Below are 22,518 nucleotides of genomic sequence, written 5' to 3'. Positions count from 1 at the left end.
GTGAAACAGATTATTTGTAGGGAGACAGTAAATTGGCACGACCTGTCATGGATTATGAACAAACAAGCCTTTTTTTTGTTTCTGTCTTAAATTAATTTTCTTTTTTGTTATCTGAAACAGAAAATGAAACTCAAATCATTTAAAAAWTTTTGCTCATCCCCTTTAGACACTAACAATGAGAAACACTTTGTGTTTGAATTTTATTTTCAGTATTTTGAAACAAAAATCAAATATCCACTCAATTCTTGTTTTTTTAATACCCATTTCTAAAATGAAAATCCGATGACCAAAAGATACACTGACCAGAAATCTTTACAGTCGTCTCAAATTTCTATTTTTGTTGTGAGAACAAAAAAGAAAGAAAACAACAGTGTGTCTGGCGCTGCTGGATGTGAACATGTTTTAACGATGGTCATAATGGTGGTACTTGGAAAGCTTCCAGAGGTAATTAAAAATAAAAGTTTGAGAGCCAATGCCCTGATTTTTGGTTTTACATTACATTGCCCTGTATAGCACAGAAGATGCATGAGACAGCTCATTAGAAACAGAAAAAAACATCTTGATCCAGGACTGTTACTATGTACACATGATCCTGACCTATATTCTAAGCATACTGAAAAGTACAGTTACAGAAGCATGGGTCTTATGTAAATAAAAAGTTGTGGTACTGACAAATTCTTGTTCCTGGCCTCTAGTTTTGGTTGGGCAACCTATTACATATTTCCACAGGGAGAAAAAAAAACTATTGCAAAACCAGTACATACATGTTCTCCACAGRTATCACAGTGTCTGTGTCAGTGAGCAGAAAATCACAACATTAGGAAGTGGATTTGTTGCAACAAAAACCTCACCAACAGGTTCTCTGTTTGCAACTCATTTCCAATATTAGCATTTTCAGCTGATGCATTTGTTACCAGTGCACAAAGTCAACATGAAATGTCATCAAATATATTTTTATTTGAACTCAGTAGCAATGAGATAAAGCATTGCTCTGCAGGACAATGATTTATGCACATCACTTTTAGGATTACAAACACAATTATGTACTGTTTTTGTTTGGGTTATTACTGGTGTTGGGAGTAAACCTAGTGTTGGGCCATYTCTGACAACAGAACAAGTCTGGTTGTGTAAGGAAAGCATAGTTTAACGGGGTTGGGCCAACATATTAACGCACACAACTGCATCAATTTCGGGCTTCTGGGCTTGCTTTGCAAAGCACAAACGCGATTAGTCATTATTATAAATAAAAATAAGGAAACCCAATTTATATATAGGCCTATAGTTGTCGCTACACTGAGATTTTTAAAGTCCGAGAAATACTCTGAGGAATGTTATGCTCACAATAACGTCGGATCAGATTATGTTCCTCTCTAGTCTCTGGGGGTTTTTAGATTCTAAAACCGCAACAGTCGTTTAACATTTTGTGTTTTTGTTTACCAGTTTCCAGCTGTACTCACCAGTCGCCTTCATTCGCTCTCATTTATTCACTTAACGTGAATACTTTGAAGTGAAAACACACTGTTTCCCCGTCAGCTCCAAGTTGAAGTTTCAAATCCCAACTCGCTCAGAGGAAAAGAAACGTGCGCGCGCAGCTGTTCTCACACGCGCGCGCGCATACTTTTTTAAAGTATAACATTTCTCTAATCCTCGTGTTAAAGTTGTTGTTTTTATTTCATTATATTTGATTAAGTGTTATACRACAATGCATACAATATTTTTAATATGAAATTCAACAAAGTTGTAAAAAAATTACTGTTCTTCACCCAAAACTACATCTCCCACACGTCTTAGCGATGACGGAACTCTCGCGAGATTTCATTTGTTGTGGAAGCAGCTGCTGACTCTGGGCGTTAGGTGGTTGTTTATTGCGAGCAGAAACACATCTACTAGTAAGCAGCGGTTTAATAGTTGATTTATTTTTCCAGTACTCTGAAGGCACTTATTAACACTAACATCACAACATGGCWGAGACGGACCCCAAATCGGTGCAGGATCTTACCAATGTGGTAAGTCGTGACCGTGATTCGAGCTAGCCTGGCTAGTGCTACTAGCTACACAGCTTTAGCTGGCTTTGCTAACAAGAATGCTAAGTTTTAACAAGCTAGGTTCCAAAGTTTATTCAGTCTAGCCATCGTCCTTATTTAAGATACATTAAAATTGCRCACGTATGGTTATTTTATTTTGGCAGAATTAAACTGCTGACATTTGCTCAGCGTCATCACAATTTAATATTCAATGATCGGTCATGCAAATTATGTCATCACCAAATGGAAACTGCACATCACTTATCTGTTCTATGAACTCACAGCTGTATATTTGTTTGATAGTATGAAAAAATATATAATTGTCAGTGTCCATTATAATGAATAAATTGAACTTACACGATAAAGCTTCTAAAAGGTCTTCATCGTGGGTAATGTGTGTGTTACCGTGGAAATGAGCCAAAGTTGGTGGAATAAGCACTGAATGACGCCTCCAGACCCTGTTTTTTTAAGATCAGCAATTTGATAATGTTATGACTGTGTGGGTGCGTTGCTGCTTTCACTGTGCAGCACACATGCTCTTAAACAGTGAGTTCAAAACATCTCCATGGCTACTAACAGAGTGGGAGAAAGATTTTTTTTTACCTTTAAAAAACATRGCTGTATGTTGTTTATTGCCAGATAAAGACTAGGAATGTTTAACATTCAAATAAACTATATTTAATTGGTGTTCTAGTTGACCAACTTTAATGTTTTCTTGCCCACAGGTTCAGACACTCCTGCAACAGATGCAGGACAAGTTCCAGACCATGTCAGACCAGATAATTGGGAGAAATATCCTTACAATGTGCCAGGACTCAGTTTTATCATTTAGTCTTCTTTTAATTCAAATATTGATTTTTTTTTTAAATAGCATAATCAAATACTGGTTTAGCAGAAATTTGGGGAACTTTTAACTTTTTCAAAATTAATCTATTAAATAGGATTTTTCTTAACTAACATATACTTGATGAGATGAGCACACGTATCGATGACCTGGAGAAGAACATTGCTGACTTGATGACCCAGGCTGGTGTTGAAGAGATCGAGGCACCACCGGAAAAGGCTAAAGAAGGTCAAGGATCGTAATGAAGGTAAGAGATGTAGAAAGCAAGCTTTTACTGGGTTCTCATGCTTAATTTGCCAGATTTTGTGTATGCTCATGAACATAACCCCCCTCCTCTTTTTTTTCCTGTCCTGTTCTCCAGGTTCATAAACAAGAAGGCATTCTATATGGTCCTGGATCCAGGAGGAGCAGCCTTTTTAACTGAAAATGACCTGTTGATTTGCTGTTATGTGACATGTTTTTTATATATTGAATATTGTGAAACGGTTACAGTAACGTTATGACTTGAACGATTGAACGTCATTTGTAAGCTAGTGGTATGCCTTTTAGAACTTTAGAGGAATGCAGTGTTTTTTAGCTGCTGTCGTTTAATTGTATCAGTCAGTCCCTTGATGTGATGGTGCAGAGGGTCTGTTCTGACCCAKCCTTTGCTGAGAACTAAAACCCACTGGCAACAGGCCAATAGAACCACGCTACCAGTGACGCACTGAACCAAGTGTTTGATAAACAGCACTGTTTGTGATATGCATTCCACTTCTAATATTCTATTAAATCGATCTCATATACTGCAGTTTGCAATCTGATACATATTTGATTGGTTGCAGAAGGGGACGCAAAGAAAAATACAAGGTGCTGTTTATTTTTATAAACCAGAACATTTACCGTGCAGTGCATAAGTCTTTAGCCACTTCATTTCTTTGTTTTGATTGCAACTAAACCTTTTTCTTAAATAACGATATTTGTTTTACAAGCTTCCCGAAATTTCATTAAATTGTTTGTCCAACCCATTTAACATTGAACCAAGTTTAAATTGGATCTTCACATTGCCATCAGCAGCCTGTCYAATGGTTTGTTTCCATTTTAGTTGAATTTATAAAAATGCCAAACAAAGTCACATGGATAAATCTGTATTTTATCCTAACAAAGTGATTCCCAAAGAGGGATTTGATATACAGTTTGGACCTTGACTAAATATTTTAAAGAAATGTTTAGACGTTTAAGACTTATGCACGTTCGCTGTCAGAAATATTTGAAGGTTGCATGCTTTGTGGTCCACACTGATGGTGAAATCATGTTTTAATCTTCRTCAACTAAGCTGAGAGAAATAATGCATAATTCAATTTAAACTCATGCAATTAAGGCACTTCCAACAACCATATCTACAAAATCTAATTTTTTTGACAATATCACATCTTCACTTTGCCAAGTAGGAACCTTTATTGAAAAAAATTAAAATAAAAAAATAAACAATATGCAAATTTTGGCAAAATAAGAGCCCAAAGCAAAAACAAAAAACAGTAGTGAACAATAACATTAAGCTTGATTGTACCACTCTGCAGCCCATCTTCAGTCTAATATTGCATTTCTAGTATGTTCTATAAAGTAAAAAGGTTCCTTGGTTGTATAATGGAGTCAGTTTATGATTTTGGAGTTTCAGAAGTGAAGATTTAGAACTCAAAGTCTGCTTCCGTCATGTCGATGGCCCAGGCAAACTTCTCTCGTTGGGTTTTATTGTAGATTTTCTCTATAGGCACCTCCATGTTCTTACACCTGGAGAAATAAACATTCACTTTTAGCTTCAACCACCAACTCATTTCCATGTAAACACAATTTAAGATTTTCACTCACCAACAAACAAAATTATATGGATGATGTATAAATGAATATTTATTAGCAGTTGAAACAATCATCTCTGAATAAAGACAAAATAAATCACCTTAAATTCTGTAATACTCATCTAGCTTCATATTGTACTCAATTATGTTTAAACCATGACATTTATTTCTGATCGATTTTTTGAAGGAAAAAAAACTGTACAATTTGTAACTGTTTATTTCCTACATTACATAGAATGAATGTTAATGTCAACCGGTGACTTGTTTAGTTGAAAGTTTAACAACTTTCAAGTGAGTTTATTAGGATTTTAAAAAGAAAACATTTGAAGTTTTTAGATGGTGTATTTTGAAAATGGTTTGTTACTTTGGTCAACTATTTCCACAAGTTTAATATCACAGCTAGTTTTACATCTAATGTCTAATTTGAGATTTATGGTTTTATTTATATTAACACAATAATTAGGATTTTCTTTCATAAATGGTTGAGATCCACTAAACATTCATCAATTCTTTCACTGTTGCTTTGTTTACGATTCTGTGCGGCGCTCACTTTAGATTAGTATAAACTCACCAGGCCACAGTGATYCGTGGGTCCAGGTAGTTGAGCTTTGAGGTACCCAGAGCAATCTGTTTGTTCTCCTCTCTGTCAGTTGCCTGGACCTCCATCTTCAGAAGCTGCTCCTCACAGCGCTTCACTGCTGCCTTCTTTCGCTCCACCAAACTGACAAGATAAATACATGATGCTGGAAAAAAAACAACAACTGATGGCAAAGGTAAAAAAGAAATAATAATAAATAAAATAAAAAAAGAAAGTGTTCTTTAATGTTACATCCACTCATTCTTAAAATATGGATGTGTTGTCTATAAATAACTAAAAACAGTAAATGTAAAACCTGGAGAAAATGTGCCTTTACAGAAACGGAGTTTTGTAAAAGTTAAGTGATTGCAGCTGATGACAGTAAATCACATTCCATCAAATAACTTTGCAGACTGTGGTTGTTTAGGTGAGTATTTGTGACGTTTACCTTTGCAGTTTAGGGTCTGAGCTGCCTTTGGTCTTTGCTTCCTTCTTGGCCTGTTTCAGCTCTGTTTTAGCGAGAGCCAGCTGTTCCTTCCTAGCATCAATCTGAGTGGAAGAAACAAAAACATAAGTCCTTCCATATACAATACTAAAAAAAACTAAGCTGTGGAGGTTTTAAAATATATTCATTGTGTGTCTTGAATGTTAAGCAGCTGTGACCGAGGGCAGAGAACTAAACACAGCTGCCTTACCTTGGCCTGAAGGTTTGCCATTGATTGGTCGAAGGTCTTTGGTGGCGCCCGCTGGTGGTTACAGAGAATAGCGACAGCTCTGTTGGCCCGGTTGTAGGACAGCATTTTCTCTGCCACATTGTCAGATTCTTTGGGTGGTGAAAGAATCACAATTTGTATTTAAACAAGAAAAGTCTAACAAGAAAACACATCTTACTACAATTACACACACACACACACACATGCACACACACACAGACACGCACACAGAATGAACAATGATATTACAGTCAGCTTAATCAATCACAGACACACATCCTCACTTTCTAAGGCACCTCTTCTTCATGACATGACTCACATCCAAGGCTCCAACACATAAATTTTAAAACTTTTTAAAATATGCTTTAAAAAAATGCATTTTTTTTCTCTAATGGGACAAAAACAAGTAGCAATTATTTAGCCAACATCTGACTACGTGTAACTATTGAATAAAGAGAAAGTCAGTCTCCCAGCAGAATGTTTCTATTTAAGCTTTTCAAATGGCTCCCTCTTTTGGCAAGAAATACAAATGCCTGACTTGGCATTTAAACTGCTGACAGAGAGGATCGGAGTAACAGAAATGTGATTTGCAGTCTTGGAGTTCATTTCTAGTGGTGTAAAAACTTTAGGAATGTGTTCCCACCTCAGCTGTACACGCAGGCTGTCAGTTTTGGCAGGAGGCGCTCACCTGTGAGTCGATGCTGCTTGGTGCTGACTTGGTTGTTGTTCTGGACCGTGCAGCAGAGATGGAGCATGGCGAACATGGTCACGATCATCACCACGCTCTGAAGCAGCAGAGTCAGCTCAAACTGCTTGCCTATCCTGTGAGAGCGATCGGAAATCAAGCAGAAACCGTTCACGAAGGAGAATCCGTGCTTACAACCCAGACAGCACACTAAAGTTTTCCTTTTTCTTGTTTAAATAATATGCTCACCAGAAAAATATGCGTAAGATGTTGGCTATAAGCAGCACCAGGCACACTCTGGTGGAGAAGCCCTCGGTGTTGCTAATCCTCTGGATCTCCTGATACTGAGGGACATACGGCAGGGACCCCCCAAACACCATGAGGACGGACGCCAACAAGGACAGCAGCGTCCATGAGCCGTCCATGTCCTCTTCTTGCAGGACCACCTCTTCATCCATCACAGCAAAAGGGTCTTGTAGGGGCACCTAATAAGCTGAAAAGTACCACACAGAAGCTGATCAGGATCCCTCAGAGGAACTTTTGGAATCGATTATTTAAAAGTAAAATAACAAAGTAATAATATGCTGAAGTGGGATTTGAAGTTCTAGAGCAGAATAGTAGCGGACCAACAGAATTATGATCTTGGTTTCAAAGTGGATTTTTTACTAACTTCTGTGCAAATTGAAGCTACCTAATCAGCACTAGTGGAGTCTTTGAGCCCTGAATGCAACAAATTTGATAACTGTGCAGAAATGGTCAATGTATCTTTTGGNAATGCACTGAGTTGCCGCCATGTGATTGGCTGATTAGAAATTAAGTGTTAACGAGCAGTTGGACAGGTGTACCTAATAAAGTGGCCGGTGAGTGTATGTATTCATACCCTTCTCCAAATACACATTTCTTATTCCTCTGTTGGATTTAAATGACTAAAATCCCTTTTATCTTTTTTTAATTTATTCTGGGGCTCATGTAACACTAACATGTCCGGCTCCCAGCAGCAGTTTGGAAAAGAGAAGAGTAACACTTCTATCTCTGATGGAGAATCTGTAGCAGAGGCAGCTGATGGGACCTTGATAAGAGGTAAGCAGAGCTGCACAGCACTGGGTACAGTAATGTGCTCCTGCCAGAGCTGAAAAAGCTTACAGACATTACTATATCATGAATAAAATCAAGAATAGAGGGCTGCATAATAACAAGCTGGGCAGATAATGAGCTGAGGAAAATGAACCGTTGCTTTCAGAAACTTCKTTATGCTGTATAGTTTATGTAGAGTTAGCCTCTTTAAAGCCTGCTGAATGTGTGACTTACTGTTYGAGAGCTCTTTCAGCTGCTGCTGCAGGGTGATGGAGGCGTTATAAGTCCTGAAAACYTTTGCAGTCAGACCAGGCATCAGAGAGCTCAGATGTTTGTTYAGAAGGCTCGTCTGCAACGACAAACAGCCAGGAGACGTACAGACATTAAAAAACAAGTTATCAYAAAACCATTAGTTCAAAATGCTCTCAACCACCAGGTGGCACTGCGGTTATGTGCTTCTGTGGTGTTGAATGCTTCTACAGGATTGCAAATAAACATAAAMTAGCCTTTAAGTCTTTATTATGATCCATTAGCGCAGTGAGATTAAGACAGATCATAGTACCATTTCCCATCTGGCATTTCTTACAGCAAGTTAGATTTGTCATAGCCTGTGGTTAGAGATTAGTTATCCTATAAACCGACAGCGGTTTAAAAAGAACACCACAAATAACTAACTGTAAATGCACAGAGTCCAGGGGGAAATAAAAGCAAGAAAAATAATCTCATWCTTATTGATACGTGGTGAATATTGGAGAAATCGAACAAGCAAGCAAAAGTTCAATCTAGTTCATTTATATAGTGCCGGATCATGAGTCACCTCAAGGCATTGTGCAGCAAACAAGCTGAAATCCACTTCAATTCTTATTAAAGAAAGTAACCAGTTTTAAGTCAAGTTCAACCCACGTGTTTTGGTTATGGATCCAAGTCGAAAAACATCATTTCGCTCAGGAGCTCAAAATAAATCATTTGGATAAATAGAAAACCGAAAAGGTGATTTTTAGAGGTTGAAGGAGCCCATTATTAACAAACAAGTATATTTTTTATGTATACGAACTATACAAGTGCACGAATGTGCTGCGGACCATGCACGTACAGTTTAGCTGCTGTCTGCCCTGCTAATGAGCTGCCCGACTCTGTCCCAGCAATACTAATGAGGGAGTCTGCCAGTTYGAGGGCATGTGTGGTTAGTTCTCACAGCCTTAACTCCACCGACATGGTGTGTTGTGTGCGCACACTGCATACACACAAGTGCTTGTACAGGTCATCCGTGTCACCCGACTAAAACATGGGATTACAACCTTTTATGATTCATCATCTAAAAAAAAGGTATGCAACATGTTTGACTTTCTCATCATCATACTTTAAGTAAATTTGTGTTGATGCAACCAGTTCCTGGTAGAAATATCCACTAACCTCCTAAAATATTCTTCAGTATTCTCTGCATTGGGTAAAAAAAAAACAGAAGAAAAGAATATAAAGTAGAGAGGATGAGGGAGAAAAACAGCAACTAAACCATCAGGTGGGGACTAAATTGTACTAAAGGTAATCATACGACTGCAGCTTTAGTTAAAGAACGGGCTTTGAGGTTATAGTTAACAGCAGATAATAGAGGCTTTCAGGAAGATGCTTCTGGAGAAAACTGATAAACTTCTGCATCTTCAGTTGGAATAATTTTAACAAGACTGCATGTGTGCAGCTACTGTATTTCATGACTAAGCATTTCACATCCTTCTCAAAACGAGTATTATTTCTTTGAAATGTTACTGAGTACGATCAATCAGCACTGAAAGGTCTTATTAAACCAGGGTTCCTTTGTGCATTCATTCTGATGCATAAAAATAAAAAACAGCCTTTTAGTTTGGAGTTTTGTGACGAAACAGACTGCTTTTAAAACGGGATATTTCACTTTGCTGACGCACAAATCATTTTAATTTAAAAAGTCCAATTCTCTCAATTTTTAGACCATTTGATTTATTAATTAGAAAATAATATCTTCAGCCCTGTTAGGTTATCATTTTACTTCATTCATTGTTCTACACCTAAACTTGATATTCTGAAGTGTGCTAAGAGTTTGTGCTCTCATCTTTTACAAGCAATGTTCATTTTAAACTAGTTAAAATGAATAAAATTCCCATTCATTCATTTGTAATTCATGCAACATATTGGTGAAATTACTGACTTTGAATAAAATAACTTTTTATCCAAACTGTCAAGAAACCTGGCTGTGCCAACCATTACAAGGATTGGAAACAGGTCAGCGGAGCCTGTCTTTGACCCCCAACAGAGAGGAGGACGCGACAGAAAGAGAGGCCATAAGAGAGACCGGGATGCAGGAATAATGGGCCTGAGAGAAGAGAAACGCAGGTAGAAGAAAGTGAAGGAGTAATAAGGAGTGATAAGGAGTAATAAGTAGAGCTGGGCGGTATGATCAAAATTTTATATCACGGTATTTAACATTTTCACCGGTTTCACGGTATTTGACGGTATTTTTCTTTTCATCACAGCTCAGCTGATAATAAAATGTACAAACCCTGCTTATTGACTTTGTTTTCTTTTACTGTACCTCTGTCTGTGTCGCTGTTTCCCTCCTCTGTGTCTGTTCTTCTCTGACTGGTGKTTGGAGACAGTAATCATGCATTTTGGTCCAGTCGTGAAGGAGGAGGGTTAAGAAAAGATTATGATYGGGTCTATTGTTTTATGTTATTTATTAAAGCTTATCAGCACGACTCACCTTGCACACCAGTCAATTCTAACTCCACTACGAACTACTTCCCCCAGGCTTTTCACAATAAAACCACATTAAGTCTCCATCAGCATAACATCTCCATAATAAACCGTGTTAAATCTAACTGTGCACGTCACTGAAGAGGTGTTAACTACATTCAGTGACGGCGAAAACGGGATGTTTTTTTTAAATGTCAGTCAATATAAGCAGCGGAATCGCCACCCGCGGCTGCAACTAGCTGCTCCAAACATTAGCATGCTAACGTACATAGCGGTGCAGCAAGGAAAAATGTCCGCCGGGAAACAACAGTTCACTGGCGGCCGCGACGAAACGTTCTGCTATTTAAACTGGAATGTCCGGTATTCAAAAAATTCATRTAAAAATAAAAACCGGTATTCGGTACAAAACGGTATACCGCCCAGCACTAGTAATAAGTATTAATTTTGATTGATTTTAATGCTGGCAAATAAATAACAAGTGTGATAATTATATGCTTATTGCAAAGTGTAATTTAACTAATGTACTGTGATAATTAATGTGTTTTAATGTTAGATGGTGATTTAAGAGAAGTGCTATTGTATGTCTTAAAATGAAGAAAGGGTGTGTGTGCTACATTTGGATGGTAAAAAGGACAGACTGTACTTCTGCAAAACAGAGGAACAATAATAGAAAAAATGAGAAGTGGGGTTTTTGTCTGGAAAGTCCTAGAGGCCCTGTKGTAGAGACAAGTCGGTTTACCTCACCACGGAAAGTCCCTGGGAGTCCTATTACAAGGATCGGCAAARTTACTTCACTCTGGAAAGTACACAAAAAGTCCAGTGGTGGAAAACCCCAGCCTATCACGAAATGACAGAAAGGGTGGTAAGATAGCCCAAAAATAGTATAAAAAGGGAGCAGTTTCAGCAGTAAGTCATCTTCTGGCCCYGTCTGGAGAAGAGGCAGCAAAGGCTACGACAGCCTAAGAAGAGGAGCAACAGGTCTAAGAGGCATCTCAGCTGGGACAAGCTGCCACACTGCTCTCCAGCAATCTACAGACCAAAGACCAGATTAAACAACCCAGCTTTGAGAAGTTCTCTCTGGCAACAGTCTGCTACTTTTCATGGAGGTAAAAAGAACTCTACTCCAACTGTCCTGCCGTCCAAATTAACAGAAAATGCCACACAGCTTAATCACAAGGTTAGGTCAGCATCTTAGATCTCTTTATTTTTACCACCATCAATTATTGTTCAATATTTTTAATCTGTATAATCAAATGTGGCTTTTCTTGCAAATTTCTATTAAACTGCTTACAGCATCATAAAGACAATTCCATGACTGGACATTGTTTTTTAAAGTTTTTCTCTGATTACATGAGTGTGTCATTACTTCAGAGCAACAAGGTATTAACATATTAAGGAGTGTGTTTACTTTGAAGCCAAGAGGTAATGATAAAGTCATAACTTGATAATAAGTTCATTTTTTAATGGTTATTAGCCTGGGGAGAKGGGATAACTCCCTTTAACAGTTCCCCTGAACATTATCTCGGTCATTGTAAGAAGTGCAGATCCTAAGAGGGAGCGGCTACCATTAGCGGTGGTGACCGGCTGCTGGAGGCGTCCTGAGCTACTGCGCTGATCCAGAGGCTGGGGTTCATGAAGGGAGCGACCACCGGAAGGAAGGCAGCTAGAGGCCGAGCTAAAGGCTCCCACCCCTGTCTCCTGGAGGAGACATGCCGGACTCGGCCACACAGGCCACCCCAGGTGGCTGTAAGTCTGGTCAATCACCTCCAAACCAAGAAGGAGACACTGTCTCCTCTCCAAGACCCAACGGTGTCCTGGTGGGTAAACTAGGGGAGGAGCCACACAGGAAAACAAAACACACCAATTTTTACTATGTTTCTAAAGCATCTAAATAGAACATTTCAACCGGTGAACATTTTTTCTCTCTCACCTCTTTAAAAAAAGGAACAACTGTTTGTTTTTGATTTTTTATTTTTTTATCAATTTTAAAGTAAAATTCAGAAGAGCAATAACAAAMATGCTGGTTCACTCAGTTTTATCTTTTCTCTCTTCTAAATTTTTTAAGCCACCATCTCTCCCTTTTAGCACTCAGCTGTGAGTGTAAACTGGGACATGTGAGCAGGGGTGTGTGGACATGCAGAGTGTGAAAGATGCTGATAAGAAACCAATTATCACATCTTAATGACTCCATCTTTCTCCTCCAACCTCCTCCTCTTAATCCTGCTTTTCCTGYACCGGCCTTTCCATCAGGACGGCCATAAATAACTATTACTACTCCACGTCCAAGACAAAAACATTCCTGACAAACTGAAATCAAAGGGAGAACCACGTTTCCCATGTTCATCATCTCCAGCTTACATTCTGAACTCTGTTCTTCTTTTTCCCATCTGCCAGCCTTAACACACCAACACAAGGTAGCCTCTTTGATGTCCAACGTGCTTTCTTTACAGCATCTCTTTATTTTCCCCTCCATGCCGGTCAACACATTTTTCCAAAGGAAGCGTTTCATTTGTTGGATAAGTTCGAATCAACAATCCTGCTTCTCCTTAAAGCGTTGGGGGGAAAAAAGATGCATTTCAATCAGAATATTTGACCAAAGCACATCAGACAGTGAGTTTGGGGCTGCGCTCTTGTAATCCTGAGGCTGTGAGTTTGAGCCCTGCTTGCATCAGGAAGGGCATCCGGTGTAAAACAATTGCTACATCTTTCACATGAGTTCACCCGCTCTGGCAACCCCTGCAGAAGGGATCAGCCGGAAAAAAAAAAAAATAAACAGATTTCCTGTGAGAAAAGCCAAATTTCTACAACAAGCTACAATAGTTTAGAACGCATTTTCTTAAAAAAAAAAAAAAAAAACACAATGAATTATTTATTTATTTATTTTTTGTCTTTTAGCTTTGTATTTCTTGTAAGCAGCCTAAGAAAGCTGACATGTACAGTGTGTGTGGCCTGGCTCCCTGCAGCTGCAGAGGCAGCTGAGAGGATGCTAGATTTGATGTGTGGAAATTCATCCACCCAGCATGTTCACTCTAAATTTTTCCCTTGCACACTTTCATTTTTATCTGCCAGAGTCCGTCCCCGTTTCTTTTGAAACTCCTCTCCCGCTTTCAGTCTCTCTGCTTCTAATATTCTTMCTCTTCTCCTCACCTTCCGTTACCTCGCTTTAGCCCTTTCATCTATCCACAGCAACGGCTCATCCTCAGCCAATCTCATCTCTCGCACCTTGCAATTTAGTACCCGCTTCTCCTTTTACTTCTGTCCTTTGTCCATTAAAAAGAAAAAACTAATTCTATTTTGCTTTCCCCGTGTTTTTCTACATTTTACTCTTTACACATCTTAGAGAGGTTTCTCACTTTTTACACAAGCCAGTACCCAAGTTCAGGTTGTTTCCTGMAAAAAGCAACACAAATTCTGAACTTTTGAATAGTTTTCGGAACATTTCTTAAACAATTTCTTTTGACAACAAAATTTAGTACTTAATCAAATGTAAATTCAACAAAGATTACYAAACTTCCCATGTAGAAAAACTGGTATCACATAAAGCAGGAAAATAAGACCGTGACACACTCACATTCAGACGGTCGAAGAGGTCATCTCCAGGTTCCTTGTTCTCCATGAAAAGTTTGAGATTCTTGAAAACCTGAAACCAACAAGTTAGATAAAATATCTTGAGATTTAAACCTTAAAAATGAACATTTATTGTCTCAGTTTCTTCTTTTGACCTGAGGCTGAACATAATGTTCAGGGTGTTATGCTGAATGTTCTGATAGCTGTTTAACCTGAGAAGAAAACATTAATAAATTAACACGTTTGGCAGTAACTGAAAAGCTCTTATAACCAATAAATGAACATATGCATTTCAGTACAGTTTGGAATCACTGCTGTGTATGGATGTGTTTCTTAATTCGCCCATCACACGGCAGTGCCAGAGGAGTAAAATCGGTGCAATTATATCTGACATTTTCAGTGACTGAGTTCCACAGATGTCACAGATGTTCCTTCAGTTGTCAGAATGAACCACTGAAATATGCAAAACASCAATTAACAGCAACAAATGTGTTTCTTTATACAAAACACACAGGCAATAATTGGCAGATTTGGATGTCAGCTTTGTATTTGTGATCTAAAAATATTATTTAAAAAAGTAAAAATGCTAAATCTGAGATCTGTGAATCTGTCTTAAAAAATCAGCCAAACAAAACATCAAAGAGAGCTGATCTGAATGTTTTGTGGGTTTTGGAGAATGCATACTGAAAACGCAAACAATAATTTAAAAAGAGATGCTCAGTAAGCTGGCTGTACGCAACATTTTTATTTGTCTATATTAGTCTCCACACTGACATCATTTGATTAAACCATTCTGTCAGACTGGGTAAGAGCTACAGTAAGTACTGAATTTTAAACAAAAACCCTCTGAGGCTCTGATCAATATGTATTCAGTTGGCAAATTCAAAGAGATGCTGCACAATTACTTATTGACAACTCATTAGTCACCCAATTGTTACCTTCTTACTCTGGACTTTCTATTCACAAATGACACATGAGACATGTTACTGGCGGGCTATTATGTGCTCTGCATGGTTCAACCTCGACATCGATTGACATCTATTCAATAGTTTCCTCTAGATTAGAAAAATATGCATTTATAGTTTATGCTGTAAAATTTTCAAGTCAACATCTACAACTGCATACATAAAAGAATGAACGTGTAGGTCTGTCACTGAGACAAGATCAGTCCAATGTATGAAGTTTTGAATCGTGCTCTTCATTTTGTTTTTGATGTGTGATGGGGCCGGTTATTCTCCAAGGTGTCAATAAGTGATGTCACCCTGGAAGATGTTCAGTTGTTCACAGCCTGCAACAATATTCAGGCTGTTAATGTCAGTGTCATCTCAATAAAAGGTTTTCCTTTGAAAACATTTGGTTTGTAAACTGAATTATTAGTGCATTTTACTTTACCTGTCAGTAGTTTTAATGTCACGGATGGATTGGGATATACCCCTATGGTTCGTTTCAATCCTTTTAAACAGCTTAAGAGGTTAAAAATTTAAATTCCTTTCTTTGATTCCTGTTCCCTTTTATTCCAAGTGACATTTAGCAGCAATCACACCGATTTGCCAGGGAATTGATGATGCTAAAATATGCAGGGACTAATTAATTCTAGCTAATGTGATGCTTCTGAATGCACTCATTTGAATAATTATATGTTCTGCCAAGAAAAAAACACTTTGGTTGTCAGGTGTTAACATTTCTTTTCCCATCTCTGGAATAGAAGATAGCATGGGCTGACACCAAAGAATGGGTTCGAAATTTACATAACGGTACACATACTTCTAAACACAAATGTGACCATTGTTTTAAAGATTATGACTAAAAGTAGAGATAAACACATATAATCCTAACACACTCTGTTTTCTATTTTAGCAGTGATAAAACTTGTTCCCTTTGACTTAATTGTCATGATTTACTAATACATTTTTCATTAACCAGTCAAAATCCACGTATATTATTACAGGTAAAAATACACACATGTGGACTCTCAAACTAAGAGGCTTTTCCATTTTTTTTATTCACAAAACAAAAAGAAATCCCACTTTGTTTGGCACTGATGCTATTGTTTGATTTTCTGCATACCTGTGTCAATTTAACCAATAAAAAATAAAATCAGTTAGTGTGTTCAGTACTTTCACTTTTATTTTTAATTCAGTGACTTCTCCGGGTCAGGGGGGTCRCCCTGTCTCAAGTGGAGGAGTTTAAGTATCTGGGGATCTTGTTCACGAATGGGGGAAGAAGGGAGCGGGAGATCGACAGGCGGATTGGCGCAGCGTCTGCTGTAAAGCGGGCGTTGTACCGGTCCGTCGTGGTGAAGAGAGAGCTGAGTCAGAAAGCGAAGCTCTCTATTTACCGGTCGATCTACGTCCCTACCCTCATCTATGGTCATGAGCTTTGGGTCATGACCGAAAGAACGAGGTCCCGGATACAAGCAGCCGAAATGGGTTTCCTCCGCAGGGTGGCTGGGCTCTCCCTTAGAGATAGGGTGAGAAGCTCGGTCATCCGGGAGGGACTCAAGAGTAGAGCCACAGCTCCTCCATGTCGAGAGGAGCCAGTTGAGGTGGCTCGGGCATCTGGTAAGGATGCCTCCTGGATGCCTCCCTGGTGATGTGTTCCGGGCACGTTCCACCGGGAGGAGGCCCCCAGGAAGACCCAGGACATGCTGGAGGGACTATGTCTCTCGGCTGGCCTGGGAACGCCTTGGAGTTCCCCCGGAGGAGCTGGAAGAAGTGGCTGGGGAGAGGGAGGTCTGGGCCTCCCTTCTGAAGCTGCTGCCCCCGCGACACGACTTCGGATAAGCGGAAGCAAATGGATGGATGGATGGATGAACATTCAGCAATTTTACTTAGGTGGGCTCTCACCAAAGCTTTAACATTCCATCTTCTGGTGCAAGAAATTAGAGACAGAATGCCTTCATAGAAAAATAAAACGAAGTAGAAATGAACCTCGGCAAAGGGCTATTAACTTGTACTGTGAACTATGAAAAATCTGAATCACCCACCGGGGAAATTTTCAATAGGCTTCAACAGGCTTCCTGTCATTAGTCTTTACACTGGAAAAACAACAACCTTAAGTAGTTCTGAAAGTCTATTTAACTCATGAAACTCTAAACGGCATTAAAGGGGGTGGAAAAAATAATAACCCTAAATGACTGCTGTGACATTTGGAGTGCAGGTTGGAGTCGACTGAAAGGTGGTTTTGACTTGCACTGCAGGAAATACAAGATTCRGAGTTTTTTTAAGGTTTTATCATAACAAGAAGTAATTTTTACATTACTTCTGCCTCTGCTGCTATCATTTTTTTACACATTTGCATATTCCAATATCAATGAATGCAACTGGAGAGCAACATTTAAAACCTTATCCTCCAGCCATGATAGATGTCATTCCAAGAATAGGTTAAATGAGCTTCCTTTAGCTTTAAACTGTTCCTTATAATAAATAATTTTTTACATTCTATCTTAGATTTTAGTTGTTTAATTACTAAAATTATTTTAGTTAGTTATTTTATTTGTTCATGTAATATTTTTAAATTTGTAATGATTCATTTATTCAGTCTAATCTTGTTTTCTCTCTCACACATCGGTTGCACTTTGACTTTACCATTGTTTTTCCACATTGTGGCGTTTTTTTGTAGTTAATTTGGCACTTATTCTAGCTGCTGGCTGAGAGAAACCATTTTGTTTGACTGTAAACTGTTGAGTATAGCTGGAATGGAAATAGGGAAAAAAGGCTGTGGGCTTTGTGGTTGTTAATTTAGAAGCAAGTGACCTTTTTCTGCAGGGACTCAGCTAAACTCAAAAGGCATATTATGATTGAATGTATTTTTACCACAATAAATTATTAGTTTTAGTTTATGGCTTGCGATGAGAAAAGCTCAAATTATATTAGAATATTGGGACAAAAATGTTATTGTTTTTTATATATATATAAAGTTTTCCCAACCAAAAAGAGCAGGAAATTATGGATGTGGGGGTGTTTTTAGTGTCTCTTCACCAGTTACCTTCTTGATGACTGGAACCTTGTTGTAATAGCGAATGGAGTCTTTACCCAGGAAATCAAATTCCACCACGTACTCGTTACCATCCAGCTGCTCGTGTAAGGTGATGTGCTCGAACCGAAGAGAGCAGCAACCCACTGTGTCTGCAGTCTCCCCCTCCTCCTTTTCATTACCAGCTCTCAGAGCCAGCTTTTAGGTTTTTTGATGAAAAGAAAAAGACAAAGATTGTATTGTTACATGTATCCATCCCAGAAATACAGTCAAAAATYGCAGAAAAGCTGACATTAGGTGGTCTGAATGACCTTTAGATAAATCCACGTCTATAAAAACTGCAGAGAAAGAAACAAGCTGTGAGTTTTCTGACATGAAACAAAAATAAATAATTTAATTAAATGTAACAGAGCTGATTTAATTTTGTGCTGGCTTAAAATCAGACCTTGTCTATGAAGTACAGAGCCACCGCTCTCTGGCGTGTCACCATCTGTTTAGACTTGAGATCATGGAGGTACTGGTTCCGAATGTCGTCCACACATGACTTCAGTTTCCGAGCAACCTCGTATTTTTCCCAATCCTTCTCTCCCTGTAATTTTAAGATGACATGAAAATGGGGAGAAGGTGAGATAAAGAAAAAAAGTGAAATTACATAGAGAGAGGAAAAAATTAAAAAGAGAAGACAATAAGAACAAGTTAATATAATAAAAAGACGACCAGACAGGAGGGGGGAAAAAAAATCATGAAACAAACAAGTGTCTCCACGATCATGGAAAATAATTTGCTCCTGATAAGCCTGAAATCAAAACATTCTATATGGTAATCATAAAATGAATGAAGGGTGAAACACAGACACACAACTTTAATAACAAAATTCTCATTATCTTCTGTTTGCTACTCGTTATTGAGTTCAACCAAGATACAATTAAACCCGCCATCAGTCAAGACACTGATATTGTCATGGAGATTAACAGCAGAATAAGAACCTTTCTACGTGAGACACGGATCAAAGAGGGAGAAAATAGAATCAAGTAGGAAAATAAAAAGTGCTGTATATGTTTAATAGCAGGTACCGTACACAATAGCTATTTTTTCACTTACAAATAAATATTTAATCATTAAAAATTCTTTAAGAATGTCAACATCAGATTTGTTTTGGTATGTTTCTCTCATCCAAAAGGCCAAATAAATGAGTTTTGGGTAGAAAAGACAAAGAGGACAAGAAATATGAATCATCTTAAAGGGTGAATATTACACCAAATTGACATTTTTTAGCTTTATATCAAAACATACCCAGAGTGTTACTTTGACTTATGCATGCATGTTTGAGAAATCCTTGCATCTTCTGCGGTAGCCATGTGGAGCTGCCTAAACACTTGCTGGTACAAAGCTCCGCCTATTTGTGCAAAGTTCCTCCCTGCCCCACAAAGCACCCCTCCCCCAAACCACTGTTGTGAAAACATGAAGTGGGAGTGTCAGAATCAGTAGAGACAGAGGCCAATTTCAAGGAATTTAGATAGACCAAATAATAAAAAAAAGATTACGTGTCTAGAAATTACATAATAACCCCACTTTAAATGTTCTTGTCAAAAGTTGATTAATGTTTTTGATTCTGTTATAAAGGTTTCCATCAATTCAAGGAAACATAAAAAGCCTGAAGCTTTGACTTTGCCTCTCAACACCACCATCCTTCATGAGTTTTGTTAGATTGGAAATGTCTACCAGAAACCCCCCCACCCCCCCTGGATAATTAAAAGGTTAAATAAATAAAATAAAAACTCCATGTGTAACATATTATGTAGGTTTTTTTTTCTTTTTGTCTTACGGCTTATTTTATTTTATTTATTTATGTTTTGCTGACATCTGTGACCTTAGTATCTATCTTTCATTCCTCATGTAGTACACATTTGGAATGAAAATCCTTGAAATCTTGATTTAACCTCATTATTCTGGACAAAATTTAACTGACTCAAGTATGTTTGGAGCATTTTTAGGTCCTGTTTTATATTCAAAAAAATCATGTCTAAGCATCAGTTTTGTTTTCTAAATAAAAACATTAAAAACTAATTAATAACAAGTAATTTATTTTATCAATATGCAATAGAAATGTATATTAAATTTAAGATTAATCACGATTAATTCACAGCTACTTTTGGATTAATCAGATAAAAAATATTAATCATTTGACAGTCCTATTACAAAGCTATCTGGTTGTAAACGTTTACAACATTTGCTGCAAACATAACCATTTGCATTCCCTCCTATTCGAAGCAGACTACCTTGAGTTTAGAGTTTGCGTTGAGCATGATGTATTTAATTGAGCCCTGGATATTTTCCGTCCAGCTGGCGAGCCATGTCACAGTGTTGTCATGTCGTACTTCCTTCCAGCGGTGACCAGCGGGTGGTACGGGGATCCGGGACTCTCTGGCAGAAAGAGACAATAAGTCATGAAACATGTCAACAGTCTCAGTGGTTTATGAGTTCAGAGCATGTTTCCCTGGGGTCCTCTGTGCCACTGCAGGGGCCGGGATAATTGGGAAGAAATATAGACTGAAACTACTTTGATAGACTGCAATTTATTCAGGAGAAATAAACAACTTTTTTTTAATATTCCACCCTTTTTTCACTAAAATTTACCTTCGATTTTTTGTTTTGTTTTTTACTAGTTATGCTCTCTATTAAAAAATACACAATGAATTTTTTAACGACATCTGTTTGGTTTGAGTTTAAAATATTGACAAATACAAAAACCTCAGCAATCATACCCGTCTGCAGCTAATGCATCTGATTTCAGCTGTTATTTAATCACACCAGGTAAATACGAATGACAAACTTACAACAATGTGCACTATTGTTTGAAGCAATCACTTTGATAGAGAAAATGGTTGTCGCTCAAATTGAAAACAAAGCAAACTTGTCTTGTTAAATTAGTGGTAAATCACTAAACAGTCATCATGATGGGTCCCGTCTCTGTTTACAACTTAAAAAGTGTCAGAGAGAAATGTGAAACATCACATCAAATCAGGGAGTAAGTTATATTTGGTCTAACTAAACTGAGCACATTTTACATTTCATTTCAAAGACTGAAAATCCCAAATATTTATTGACTTAAAAGTGAGTAACGGTGGTTTTGGATTGTAAGAATGCCAGAAAAATAAGGAAAAAAATAGAGAACCACAGCAGGACATGTTATTGTTTTGAACAGTACATTACATTTCCTCCATCAGACAAGTAATAAAAAGGGAAAAACAATCATTTCTGTCCTACAATCCACACTAGTTTGAATAAATGATTGTGAAAATCCAATTAAAAAGATCAAGTTATTATGTTGTATGATTTTAAACGGGGACATTTTTTATAGGTTTATTTATTTATTTATCCCACTCACTTGCTGCAGTTGATGATGACATCTTCAGGTTGGATCCTTTTCTTCAGCATTCCTTGTTTGGGATGTTCGCCTCTTCCTCGGAACAAACCTGGTGGCTCAATCTTGAAATTTCCAATTCGTTCTTTGTGGTGATCCAGCAGACAGAAGCCATATTCCTCCACTATCTTCTGATTGGCTTCCTTCAAAGCCTACAACAAATATTAAAAAGCATCAGACACAAAAATGGACACGCTTCAAAACTAAAATTATAGGATAAATAAAATAAGTTTACCAATTTCTCCTCCTTGCTCATGTTTTTTCTAGCTTCCACTTTGGCTTTGTGCATGGCGTGGATTTCTCCAAAGTCGCACTTTTCAAGATCTTGAATCAGTGACCTCTCCTCTGACGTCATTTCCTAAACAGGAACATAGTGTTTCACAGATATCTAATATTTTAAAGCTTAWATTTGAAGCAAAAACCATGGTTACACCTTTAAAGTTACTGGGTAAAAAGAAAAAAAAAATCCCGAAATAATGCAATAAATTCAAAGGCAGCGAGTTCAATCACTGCAACAGCAGTATTTTCTGTGGTATTGTACTKTAAAAGTCTTTCTGCAACAGCTTTACTTTTCACAACTGGGGATCTTTTATAAACAGTCAGTGGTGGAGAAATTGTCAGCTAAACTTGCTTAAAGTTTATTTCACAGCAGAGCTCAGAGAAGAGAAGCTCAACAGTTGAGCTAAACTGTCATTTTTTCCTTTTTTCTAGGTTACTGCACATCAGGTCACCAGATCAAAGCGGTCACTACCAGGACATCRACACAGATGAACTCAATGCCAGCTTATGTCTGGACGTCCATAAGCAGTGTCCGAATAGAGAGGCTGCGTCCTCCGAAGGCCGAATTTATCAGCCACTTATGTCACAGTGCCGCGCCTGTTTCTGTCCGAAGACTCCTCYGATGCTGTGGACTAATGTGTCCTCCTTTTCCCCTGATTTGAGGGGCTGGTCCAATGGAGCCTTCTTGATCCACCTTATCCCAAGATGCACTRCGGGCCGACCAGAGATTTTTCTCCTGCTCGTAATGGCGGACGAAGTGAGAAAAAGGAGTACAGTTTTAAATAAAAATCTGGTGG

At 38.1% G+C, this 22,518-nt stretch overlaps 4 protein-coding genes across 5 annotated transcripts in view; 1 reads left to right on the top strand and 3 right to left on the bottom strand.

Annotated features, from left to right (window-relative positions):
* The window catches only part of si:dkey-246g23.2 (PQ-loop repeat-containing protein 1), an 86,312-nt gene extending 84,748 nt beyond the window's left edge, over window positions 1–1,564 (bottom strand). For both annotated transcript variants that reach the window (XM_014034301.1, XM_014034294.1), the window contains exon 1: window positions 1,458–1,564. The gene's annotated coding sequence lies outside the window, so the exon portion shown is untranslated. The remainder of the gene's footprint in view (window positions 1–1,457) is intronic.
* A 254-nt stretch (window positions 1,565–1,818) lies between these two features.
* On the top strand, window positions 1,819–3,658 carry hsbp1b (heat shock factor binding protein 1b). Its single transcript, XM_014034330.1, has 4 exons — window positions 1,819–2,006; window positions 2,750–2,816; window positions 2,989–3,115; window positions 3,230–3,658. The coding sequence occupies exons 1-3, from the start codon at window positions 1,962–1,964 to the stop codon at window positions 3,108–3,110; spliced, it is 234 nt and encodes a 77-aa protein (XP_013889784.1). The 5' UTR covers window positions 1,819–1,961; the 3' UTR covers window positions 3,111–3,115; window positions 3,230–3,658.
* A 579-nt stretch (window positions 3,659–4,237) lies between these two features.
* The window catches only part of zgc:173742 (DNA topoisomerase I, mitochondrial), a 31,728-nt gene continuing 13,447 nt past the window's right edge, over window positions 4,238–22,518 (bottom strand). Inside the window, exons 10-20 of the mRNA XM_014034268.1 lie at window positions 21,678–21,800; window positions 21,407–21,594; window positions 20,298–20,442; window positions 18,464–18,607; window positions 18,031–18,216; window positions 14,048–14,116; window positions 7,987–8,101; window positions 5,976–6,103; window positions 5,729–5,829; window positions 5,275–5,424; window positions 4,238–4,638 (exon numbers count right to left, since the gene is read on the bottom strand). Coding sequence (XP_013889722.1) covers window positions 4,536–4,638; window positions 5,275–5,424; window positions 5,729–5,829; window positions 5,976–6,103; window positions 7,987–8,101; window positions 14,048–14,116; window positions 18,031–18,216; window positions 18,464–18,607; window positions 20,298–20,442; window positions 21,407–21,594; window positions 21,678–21,800 — 1,452 coding nt within the window. The 3' untranslated portion in view covers window positions 4,238–4,535. The remainder of the gene's footprint in view (window positions 4,639–5,274; window positions 5,425–5,728; window positions 5,830–5,975; window positions 6,104–7,986; window positions 8,102–14,047; window positions 14,117–18,030; window positions 18,217–18,463; window positions 18,608–20,297; window positions 20,443–21,406; window positions 21,595–21,677; window positions 21,801–22,518) is intronic.
* Window positions 6,618–7,166, bottom strand: LOC106536954 (PQ-loop repeat-containing protein 1). The gene is made up of 2 exons (XM_014034320.1): window positions 6,928–7,166; window positions 6,618–6,815 (listed from the first exon to the last, which is right to left on the bottom strand). The coding sequence occupies exons 1-2, from the start codon at window positions 7,134–7,136 to the stop codon at window positions 6,638–6,640; spliced, it is 387 nt and encodes a 128-aa protein (XP_013889774.1). The 5' UTR covers window positions 7,137–7,166; the 3' UTR covers window positions 6,618–6,637.

Source organism: Austrofundulus limnaeus, unplaced genomic scaffold, assembly GCF_001266775.1.
Source record: "Austrofundulus limnaeus strain Quisiro unplaced genomic scaffold, Austrofundulus_limnaeus-1.0 Scaffold7, whole genome shotgun sequence".
NCBI classification, from domain to species: Eukaryota; Metazoa; Chordata; class Actinopteri; order Cyprinodontiformes; family Rivulidae; genus Austrofundulus; species Austrofundulus limnaeus.
The sequence above is the reverse complement of the archived record's forward strand: the minus strand, read 5'-3'. Positions and strand labels throughout refer to the sequence as shown.